At 43.5% G+C, this 11937-nt stretch overlaps 1 protein-coding gene across 2 annotated transcripts in view; it reads right to left on the reverse strand.

The window, feature by feature from the left end:
• The window catches only part of GABRB2 (gamma-aminobutyric acid type A receptor subunit beta2), a 145326-nt gene extending 134548 nt beyond the window's left edge, over window positions 1-10778 (reverse strand). For both annotated transcript variants that reach the window (XM_080353457.1, XM_080353456.1), the window contains exons 1-3: window positions 8895-10778; window positions 8673-8764; window positions 7577-7644 (exon numbers count right to left, since the gene is read on the reverse strand). In XM_080353457.1, coding sequence (XP_080209583.1) covers window positions 7577-7644; window positions 8673-8764; window positions 8895-8971 — 237 coding nt within the window. In that variant the 5' untranslated portion in view covers window positions 8972-10778. The remainder of the gene's footprint in view (window positions 1-7576; window positions 7645-8672; window positions 8765-8894) is intronic.
• Between the last annotated feature and the right edge of the window lie 1159 nt (window positions 10779-11937).

Here is an 11937-nt window from a genome sequence, read left to right on the forward strand (position 1 = left end):
TGGCCTGTGACAATCTATGTTAAATATGATCTACAAATTCCATATTCATTCACATACACGTCAGCCTCCTGAATGTGAGAGGTCTTTTCATATTTATGACCAAAATTTTAGTTTTGACTGGGAAGTATTTACACACTCATCTGCAAAGCTCATACAAAAAGGACACATGCGGTAGATATGATTCCAAATCTGGGAGAATCTGTGCATTGATCAGCTAATTAGAAAAAAACAGCCAGACAATTTGCATGCAAAGATCTTCATTGGCAAAACCTGTGAAGTGAGAGCACTGCTACTTCACAGCCTGGTCTTCGGACAGGTAAGATTAGAGATATAAATATGCCCACTATATCGCTATTCCTAAGAGCCCTGTGTTATACTTGCCATTATATGTCCACTGTACATAGCATTGCTGTCAATAAATCTGAACAGGGTGGGAATCCCTATAGAAGCATAGTAAGAGTAATTACTATTAATAATAATAGTAATACAATAAATCACTAAGGTTGCTTCTGTCCTGTTTATCTTTTTGTCAATCCACAGCATCCCTACAATTTAAATATATGATAATTATGCACATTCATTTAGTTTCAACTTACAGATTGCATCCATTCATAGTAGCCAATTTTTGATATTAATAACTCAAAACATTTGACTGTTTCTGAAGTTCTTAACTCTGAAGATGCTATCTTCCATCACTCAACAGAGGCATTTCAAAAAATGTCTCATGGATGAGCACCCTCCTTTGAAATGATGGGACTAAGTCTTGCTTACCTAATTCATACAAGCACTTGCAGAGACCTACAGCATTAACCATGAAAAGTCTACAAGGAATCTGGATTACTTCTGGAAAAATAAAACAATTATTGCTATAAAAGACTGTATTTCAACACCGTTAAATACTAAGGCTTTACTATAAACCTTGCAGAGGGCTGCACAGGGTATGAGGATAAAAATGGGAGGGAGGAATAATAAGAATTTAGTCATGGTGCACTAACAGACTTTAGAGGCACTAAGAAGCACAAATACGACCATTGGAACAGCTTAAACTTGTTACAAGTTTGCAGAGCACAACATAAAAATCTTTCATTTTACTACATGGCTCATCTATAAAGATTTTATGTGATTTTCAATGAGAAGTTATGAAATAAAGCAGCCTATAGTCAGAGCTAACAAAGTACACTTCACGTTCATTCCCACGCTTCAGCACCAAGACACTGCCCATAAAACATAAAGATAAATGTATCTTTTCTTATATGGCAGGAGCCAAATTACTTAAATATTTATAGGTCAAGGCTTTCTGAAAACAAGAAGGCAATAATTATTAACCCAGTTGTACAAATCACCTCCAAGGCAATCTCTTCAAATTACTGACAACCATCCCCTGGTCTGCCGAAATGACAGATCACTTTGAAGAATCACCACCACCAATGAAACAAGATGATTTTCTGCTGATTAAAGAGTTGCAACACTATAGCGCACAAGAAAAAAGAATGATGTAATGCTTCTTAATAGACATAATATAGATACACATAATGTATATAAACACATATTATGGCTTCTGAATTAGCTAATAAAAGTAGTTACAAGCTCACTACATTCCTGTGTATATGTTCTAGGGACCATATACTGTAGCTACATATATTCTGGCAAAACTAACATAAAAACTTCAATCCACATGTAGCATACCAATAGGAATGTTTGTTTTGGTCCCCAAGAATAAACATTTTACTTGAATGTGGGAATTCTTATTTATTTTTACATACCTTAAAGCTAAAACAGGAAAAGGCATGAACTGGAGACATGTAGTAACGAGAAACTGAATGCCATACTAACATAACTTACTCTAGTTCGAAAATAAAGGTCTTGTGATGTTATCCCAGACAATAACTAAAGGAACAGATGAATCACAGAATCACAGAATGTCAAGGATTGGAAGGGACATCAAAAGATCATCCAGTCCAATCCCCCCACCCAGAGCAGGAACACTTAAATGAGGCTATACAGGAATACGGCCAGGTGGGTTTTGAATGTCTCTAGAGTAGGAGACTCCACAACCCTCCTTGGGCAGCCTGTTCCAGTGTTCTGTCACCCTTACTGAGAAGAAGTTTCTTCTCAAATTTAAGTGGAACCTCTTGTGTTCCAGTTTACACCCACTACCCCTTGTCCTACCGTTGGCTGTCACCGAGAAGAGCCTGGCTTCATCCTCCTGACACTCACCCTTTACGTATTTGTAAACATTAATGAGGTCACCCCTCAGTCTCCTCCAAGCTAAAGAGCCCCAGCTCCCTCAGCCTTTCCTCACACGGGAGATGCTCCACTCCCTTAATCATCTTTGTTGCCCTGCGCTGGACTATCTCCAGCAGTTCCCTGTCCTTCTGGAACTGAGGGGCCCAGAACTGGACACAATATTCCAGGTGTGGTGTCACCAGAGCAGAGTAGAGGGGAAGGAGAACCTCTCTGACCTACTAACCACCCCGCTTCCAGTAAAAAACGTTCTCAGTTCTAAGTTATACATAACCTGCTCTGCATTCATGGTAGCCTCTGTAGACACTGCAGTGTGAGTCAGTAGTGCACAAGCACAATAATTTGGTGAGAGCCAAATTCAAACTGGCTGCCGAGAAATGCCATTTTGTGTGAAGAAGCATATGCATCTCTGGCACAGGGAAAATAATAAAACCAACACAGCCTCTAGCAGCAGGAAGTATTAAGGATTAGGGAAGCAACACCTTCCCAATATTTCTAGTATTTCCTTTTCAAAGCATTTTCAGCCCTGTCCTTTCTTTATTCCCTCAATTGATCATGTACAGCAACATGTACAAGTAGAATGGATCAAAAGAAGTTATTGCTGACAGGAATAATTTTCCTCACCTGTTTCTGTAGCACTGTATATAGGACACTTTTTCCTGGTTTATGATTACTTGAGAGGCAGCCACACAGCTCCTTTTGTTTCCATAATCTAAACCTATGTCTCTTGAGCTTTGTTGATGTTCCCTACTGAAAATACTTTCAGAAAACAGAGATGTCAAGAAAACCAGTAGCGAGTCTCTATTATCAAAGCAACTGAAAGTCAGAGGTCTATCAGCAAATTATAGTTGTGCCTGTACTTCCTTAGACTGAGAATATTCTGATATATAAGTATTATACTTACTATTTTATGCAACTTTGGCTTATCTCAAATATAAGTGACTATAATATGAAAAAATGCCCTTTTTTTTTTTAACAGCTTTGAAGTTATTAGGTTCTGTTGTGTAAAAATTGGTATACACTAATAAGTAAACTTTTCCCTGATATATGATAACAGGTCCTTTGTTTCTCCAACTAAGAAAAACTAATCTATTGTATCTATTTAACTTCACATACACATACCGAGTCCACCTGCCAAAATCTGTACAATGGTAAGCAAGTAAATACTTTAAACTAAATAAAGTGTTCAGGTTCCTCTCTGCACAACCAAAATGAACCACAGCATGAATAGTTATATTTAATTACATATACAATCCACTTTATGCAAGTGTATATTCCCTGCATAAAAATACATAACCACGAACCATTTCTCTCTCATTCTAAGACATCCTGTACTAGAATCCCAGAATAGCCACAGACCAAGGAAGAAGAGAGAGAAGGGGAGACGGGGAGGGTGTACCTATTGAATAGGAAATAAGCCAAGATACTGAAAACCACCACTTGACCAATATCATCCATAGAAACCCACGTCTTACTTAGATTCATCAAATGCACAACATTTTATGCAGAACCTTAAGTGCTATCTAGGGAAGAAAATTTATTTCTGTACTTCTTAATGAACCCGTACCAATTTTTTAAAAACATTTTAAGAGGGAAGTGTTGGGAGAAAATGGTAGAAAATTAAAATTAAGAACAGCCTTGGTTGCTATGTGGTCAAGGAGTCTACTCCAATAATTACTATGGAGATGAAAATGTGGAAATGTGACATCCCAGCTAGCACTGGTTAGTAAAGAAAAAAGGAAAAAAAACAAAAGGAAAAAAAGAGGAAAAAAGCTACCATTAAGCTCTCTGGAGATACTATTTTTCAATGAGTGGATAGTATTAATGAAAAGGAAGCCAAAAAGAAAATTCAAGTACACTAAGAAATACTTGGAAACTATCTTGAGAACATTCCATGAGATTCACTGCAATACAGTTAATCTTATGCGAAATCAAATTCATTAGCCCAGAAAAAAAAATATTATTGGCTTTCACATCTATGTTGTTTTTTTTTTTTTTACCATTGTTACCTAAATAAGAAAAGCATTAAGAAAATCTACAGTATAACTAGCATAAAGCACACACTCAACAATACTTCAGGGCCTGGTCCAGAGAGGTGAGTGGAATTAGCCATAATCATTTTTGTACTGCATAAAATCATTACCTGATATAAATTATTTCTTAGCAAAATACAAAAAACCAAAGTCCAAACAGTCTGACACTTGTCAACAACCACATATACCTGAATCTCTCTCATGCATTCAGTGCATTTCCCACAGCTGGAGATTTATGTTCATAAGTACAAAGCCATTTTTGAAAACTAAGGTATATACCAGCTTGAGTTTCTGACTACAAAAGGTTAAACAGCTTCCAGTTCCAACTCTGTTGCATACAAGAAATATTTGGAAGGCAGCTGTAAAGCCTGTTACACAATGAGGTTTTTATGATGTGAAATATTTATCATCTCAAAGAATTCAAAGTGAACAATAATGTTCTTGAACATCCTAAACACACATTTACTTCCTATAGCAGTGACTCTAAACTCTCCTGTTCAACAAAGTACAAACTTTATTATTTATATCATGACATTTGTCACAAGCCTTCTGCACGCAGAGCAGCGCATATATATGGTAGATGGAATATGTCAAGACTGGAAGACAAATATAAGTATGATAATTTTAAAGTGAGTTAACATTGGAATGAAGATAAATGATCTCAAGTTAAATAACTATGCTTGTTTAGCCTTCATCCCAGGGCAAAAGTTTGATCCCATTAATGTTAATACATGACCCCAGGCAATGATTTGCCTTTATCTCAAGTCAGTGGTGTTCGCCATGACTACAGGCAAAGCAAGAGCAAGCCCATGGCTCAGAAAATACATCCCTAAATACAAAAGATTCTTTCTATGTCTCTCATTACCTCAGAAGGCTTTACATCAGCTAACATTCAATCGTATTCCTCCTGGTTTCTATCCCAAATTCTGGTGATTGCAAGGAAAAAGGCCTTGTATACTAAGTATTTTGTTGTCTGATTTCATGTCTCTCTTCTCATTTATTTCAGGTCTGTCATGGTATATTAGTACTTATTGTGCTATACAGATCATTGTAGAATGAACTGTTACATGTTACATTTTGCAGTTAAGCAGATAAGGAAAATAATCTTGGTTTGGAATCTCTTCTGAAACCGCAAGTGAAAGAGGAGGAATAAAAAAAATAGGAAAAAAAGTAAAATACCTTGTTTCCAGAAATAGGTAGCTTCTTAGAGTAAAATAAACCCAGAGCTTAAACACTTTAGGCAAATGTGTGGGACAAAATTGCCTATACATTACATACCCCAACCCCCGAGTTCTGCAGATAGTCTGAAAATATTTTTCTCACTAAGGTCAAACATTTCATTATAGAAACACAATAGACTAACTACAAATACTAAAAATAATACTCAGTTTTGTAGTTAGTCTGTGTCAGATCACAGTATTCTGATGTCCATTCACCTTTAATTAGAGACCAAATTTTAGAAATTACTGACAGAAACAAAGAAGATTCACGAGAATCTTCAGAATCTTTCCACAAGAAACAAAAACATTTGGCACTACCTTCCAGTTCTGAAGAGATGTGAGGATATAACACTAACCCAGTAGATTGCAGTTCCTTCAAGAAAACCCTCATCATTCCCACACTGCTCATTGCTAAGAAGTAACTCCACACATCCATCTCTCTCCTAACCACAGTTCTTCCAAAATGAAGAGTGGTTTAAAATACAATGCGTTTTTTTTTTTTCTTCGCACTTAAAGCTCATAAAGGTAGAATACTAAATTACAAGTTCAGTGAAAGTTTTTTAGCCACTTTGAAATATTTAATAAGTAATGTTGCACAAGGTGAAACTGTTTTCCTGGTATCTTGAGAAAGAGCAGTATCAAGCTTCAAGCTCTCTGTCACCAAGGCCTCTCAGTCTCACAGTACAACCACCAGTAATGTCATTCTCAAATTAGGCTGAGGACTAGATTTCACATTAAGAAGCTCCTGTACATCACACAATGCAGCATGAGAACAAATGTTTGCCAGTTCATTCAGTGGAACATGTCTGAGAACACAAACTTGCCACCCAGGAATTAAACAAAATATTTTAGTATCAGAACGATATGAACACAACTGATAACTTTTGAAATATTCTTTTCAAATGCAGCATTACAGCTACAGTAGTATCCCTAAATCACATTTGTATTTAGAAATGTTTCCTTACAACTTCTTCAAAAAGAATGGAAAGTTTGTTTCAAACAAATATTAGTTACTAGTGATAGAAGTTTAACAGACATTTATTTTGTACCAGTTGTTGCTACCATGCTTCAGTGTCTTTATTTTGTCCTTCTTGTATAAAGCCCTAAGGCCAAATTCTATATCCTTAACCAAGGAAGATGTAAGTTAAGATAAAAACTTGACCACAAACATTTCCAAATAAGAAAAGTACGTCCTAGAAAAGTTTCATCTAAACCCAGAACAGCTTCTTCTACAGTATGAATCCCAGTTTTGCCAACACTTCATTAGTGTCTCACATAATGAAAGCAAAACATAGGAAATGTCATTATGCGATGAACAAACTCAGTACTTCAGCACGCTCAGTTCAAACCATTTGGAGAGACAAACGTATTGAAAAATTATTGATTCAGTCATGACCATCCAAAATAGTGTCAGGTTACAAAAAAACCCCACAACTGGTAAGCTTTGGATATACAGAAAAGTTTTGTTTGTTTGTTTACATTGAAAGTGCACTGTTAAGACTAAGCAGCAATTTATTATTATTTTTTTTAAAAATATCATAACAAAACCTCAAAGCAAGCAAAGGCATACAAACAGGTCACCCATTAACCCCTCGCGCCTGTTTCCCGGGAACCCGCGGCGGAGCTCACGCTGCGCGCCCGCGCAGGCAGGGCGAGGCGCGACCCCGCGGGCCCGGTGCGCGGGAGCGGCCCCTCCGCGCGACGCCCGCGGAACGGCAGCGCGGCCCGGTGGCGGCGGGGTGCCGTGCGGGCGTGGGGCCGGCAGGGGGCGCCGTTGCTCGCGGCAAGGCGGAGCGCGCGGCGCCTCGGGAGCGCTGCCGCAGGAGCCGCCCGTGCGGCCGGTGCTGCCGCCCCGGGGCTCCCACCGGCCCCAGCGCTGTGGGGGGTAAACACGACCCTCCTCCCACCCCCCCCAGCCGACCCTCTAGGAGGTGGCGCGCTCCGCCCTGGCAGCGCTCCGGGGCAGGAGGCCGCGCCGGGTCCCCACTCGCCCGTGGGCACCGTTCCGCCTTGGCCGAAGCGGGGGAAGCGACAGCCACCCCCTCGGAAAGCAACTACCCCCGACCCCAAAATACTCACCATATTGACTTCTGAGACCATATCTATACTGGCAATGTCTATGTTCATGCCAACAGCCACTGGGGGACCTGCAAACCAACAAGATGGTCCTCAGTGTGATCGCTAAGAACTTAACTCATTCTTACCACAGTTAGCAGGACTAAGGTAGCATAGAAATGAAACCACATTTAAACAAAACCAGAGTAGCAAGAGGAAGAAAAAACAACACAGCCTTCCCCACGCCTTCACTCCCTCGCCCTCCCAGGAGCAAGCCAACGGAGGCTCCCACCGATCCGCGGGGAACGCGTGTTCGTACCGGGTTCACCCTGCGCGCCCCCCGCCAGCTGTGGCGGTGTTTTATGTAATGCACACACGTGTGAGCAGCGGGGCTCGCCGCGCTCCGCCCGCGGGTGCGCACCCGGAGAGGCCCAAGAGAACAGCAGCTCGGGGCCAGCCTGGGTCTGGGGGTACGGGAGCTCTCCCGTCCCCTCCCCTCCCCCCCCCGCTAGGGAACGCGGCTGCGGCTTCGGCCTTCGCGGCCGCGACCCCACTCGCCACCCTCAGCCCTGCGCTTTGTCGGAGGGGATAGCCCAGGGGACGGCAGTCAGTGAGCCCCGCGGGGGACGAGGGGACACCCCACAGCAAGCACGTCCGAAATAAACTAGTTCGAAGTAGGAGTACGCAGGGGGTTAAATGGCATTTTTGTACCAGTTAACAGCAGTACATCTTGTACTCAAAAATAGTAACTGTGATCACACGCACATTAGGCTGAGAGGAGCAAACGCTGGGTAAACTTAAGAGATTTGCATCTCGATAACGTCAGTTAAACAAGGGTTTAATTACAGGTTAATCAAATATCAGCACAAAATAAATTAATAAAGTATCATCTCAAAATGAAGGATCGATTACAAATATGCAAGAGACTTAAGTGACCACATTAAGAGCATCCTGTGCTAAGAAAATAGAGTAATAATGGGCTTAACTTTGGATCAGCTCGAGAAAATGGCAACACTCACCCCCCAAAGCAACAGCACCCACAACACGTTTAAAACCCACACACACGAAAGGTACACAGCCAGGATATGCAATCTCCCTCTTTCAAAAGCAGTCAAATTACCTCCAAAATCTGGCCTCAAGCGAATGTCATAGCCCTTCAGCAGCCTATCCACGGTCTCTTTTACCAGTGACATATTACTAGGATCATTGACACTAAAGAAAATAAAAGAGAATGCTACATTATTTCTTAATTCTCAGATCCAAGCTGTACATTCCTCTCAGCAGCAGCAGCAGCATGCAGTGCAATTCAAAGTAAAGCAAAAGAGATACCGTCATCACTTACCTCTGTGCACACACCACGGCTATTATTAAGGGGAATGACCAAATCCCAAAGTAACCCTTTTTCCGGACTCTCAGCATCCCTTTAGCTTTTGATATGATTTAGGGTTTCAGTGAAGAGAAGAGATCCAACTTATTCTGGCCAGTGCAGTAATTCTAATGTGAAGCGCATGCGCACGGCGTACCACAACATCAAAAGGAGCAGTGGTTGCTGCTGGAGATGGAGCAAATTTCCTTGTCAAAAAAAAAAAAAAAAAAATTAAAGGGGAAGAAGGAAATGCATTCTTAAAAAAAAAAAAAAAAAGTCATCCACAGGAGGATCGAGTATATTTTTGTTGTCCTTTTTGTTAGTAAATAATCTAAATCACAACAAGAAGAGAAGTTTTAGGAGTTGCAGGGTAGGTACAGCGGCTTTGCAACCTAGTTTAAAGGGGCGAGGGCTGGACGGACTCGGATTAGACAGAGGGGGGAACAGGTTAAAAAGGGGAATGCATGGCGTACGTATGGTGCCAGGGGCAGGTAGAGGGGGAAGGGGGCAGTTTAACTTTTAGGTCCCTGGAAAGAACCGCCTGAAGCAAGACGACGTGCGGGCAAAGGAGCCAGCGCCTGCAACGGGGGCGGGCGGTGCGGGAGGAGGGGAGATGGGCGCCTACAGTATTTCTCACGAAAAAAAAAAAAAGGAAAAGAAAAGAAAAACAACAAAAAACACGAATAGTTTCTTGTAAGAGGGAATTAGGCTGCTTTCTCCTTTACTGTGCTGCCAGGCGCTGTTGCAGGGCAAAGGCACTGGGGACGAAGGGGGTCGCCGGCTGCCGCCGCCGGTTCCCACGGGTCATTTGCTGGTACTTGAGGGGCGGGCGCTGAGCCCCCGCGGTCCCACTCCCCCCGGCCGGGCCCACTGGAGCATTTTCCATATATCGACCGATCTTTTAACCCAGGGATGCAAGTTCCTCAGGTAGAGCTAAACCTGAGCACGAGGCTGGGCGAGGGGGGGTGGGGGCAAGAGGAAAAAAACACCATCCTGAAAGGCAGCCGAGCTTTTAGTGACCATCTAGACCCGATGCAGGTTCATAAGACCACTTACCTTCGTGGGTAGAACACCCAAGCTCTTCAAATGCAGCGTGTGATCCAATTAATGCCACGGAAGAAACCGGAGACGAGAGGCAAGCTGATTTGGGGATGCTTTGAGTGACATTTAAATCCTGAGCAGAAGAAAAAAAAAAAAGATAGAGAAGGAAAAAACCAAAACCTTGAAAAACAACAAACACCGGAGTTAAATTATTCCTCGCAAATCTGTCTTGTGCTCGTAGCTCCTTTTACACCTTCACCTCCTCCTCATGCACATACCCGCTCAGCCCCGCGGATCTGTGCTGCTTCACCGAGCGGATCTGGGCGTGCACACGTCCTCGGCCGGCCCGGGCTGCGCGGGGAAGGGATTGGGAACACTTGGGGCGTCAATTAACAAAAGAAATTTTTAACTCGCTGCAGGAGGGTGGAGAGGAGAGGAGAGGGGGGGAAAAAAAAAAAGAAAAAAAAGAAAAAGAAAATAAAAACCCGCGGATGGTTTGGGGGAAGGGACAAGGGTGAGGGTGCAGCAAAGAGAGCAAGGCGGGCTGGAGAGCCCTCTCGCTCCCCAGCACAGCTCGGTCCCGCACGCACAGTGATTCGGCGCTCGGGAGGTCTCTGCCCTGCCCCACCACCCCCGAGAGCCGGGCCGGGCCACCCCCTCCTGCCGCCGCGTGTACTTGGCGGAAAGCGGAGGCAGCCGCCCCTCGCGGCCGGAGCCGGGGGGTGCCGTGGGCGCGCACCGCCCCGACTCCACACACACACGCACCCCGACCCGGGAGCAGCAACAGCCGGGAGGTGTGCAGGGCCGGAGAGGGGGAGGCTGCCCGAGAGAAGGAAGAGGCGTCGGCTCCCCGGGAAGAGCTAAAGGAGAAAGGGCTGAGGTGGGGGCGGACAGGGAGGCAGTGGGATGAAGCCTCACCTGGGGCAGCGGCGGGGCGGAGACGCTGCCACCGAGAGACGGCAGGGCTGCTAAAAAATAAACGGCAAAACCATACAAGCGCCGGCGGCACCGAAAAGCAGGCAGCCATTTAATTGGGACCGGCAGCTACCTTGCCTGGAGCGCTAAAAAGCGGGGAAGCCCCACGACAGGCACCGCAATGCCCACCTGCCGCGGCAGCGGGGCCAGGGGAGCCCTCCCCCCCCCCCGCCAGCGGCGCGTCCTGCCGGCGCGGAGCCGCTCGCTTTCCCCTCCGCGCAGGCCTGCGAACGGAACGTGTTGGCAGTATTTGCAGCAGGGTGAGCAAATAGTGTGTCGTACCCCCCCACACCGTCAATGCTTTAAAACACTGCACTGTTCCTTTGAGATCAAGTAGGTATCTATTTGGTTTATGCTTCTAAAAAAAAATTTTTTTTTTAAAGGACATCTTTTTAGAGGGTCGGGGAGCATTCTCCAAGACAGATTTTCACCACCTTCTCTCATTTGTAACAATTGGAATTACACAGAAGGAGAAAAAACACTTTCCCAGATGAAACAGGCGAGATTGTGTGTGTGAGATAAATATAAAATGCCTCATTTGTATATTAAAAAAGAAATACCCAGACACTTAAGTTAAAGAACAATTAAACGTTTGTTTAAATTACAAGCCTTCCCCCTTACCCTCCCCCCCCTTCCCCATTTTCCAGCTTTCTGTTCCATGGCTGATGTTACAGATCCTCTCCCCCTGTTCACCAGCGGAGGTTTCTGTTCTCACACAGCTAGTCTGTTCACTGCCAAACTGCCTGAAATATAGCCCTGAAAGGAAGATGATGGATACTCTGTGCAGTGAATAATTTTACTTTAGATGTATTATATAATAGGTATTTTTTTTTCTTTTTCTCCTGCAATCATATGATAAGAACAGGAGGTCTGCAGGTAAAAACACCTTAATCCTGCACTGCGAAACTCACCTGCAAGTGCTAACTTGGGACTGATACTCCGATTTCTGAGCTGTTTCTGAGTCTCTGCTATTAATTACCATTATACCACAGAAGTGTTTCAT

This window comes from Nesoenas mayeri (genome assembly GCF_963082525.1).
Source record: "Nesoenas mayeri genome assembly, chromosome: 14".
Lineage (NCBI taxonomy): Eukaryota > Metazoa > Chordata > Aves > Columbiformes > Columbidae > Nesoenas > Nesoenas mayeri.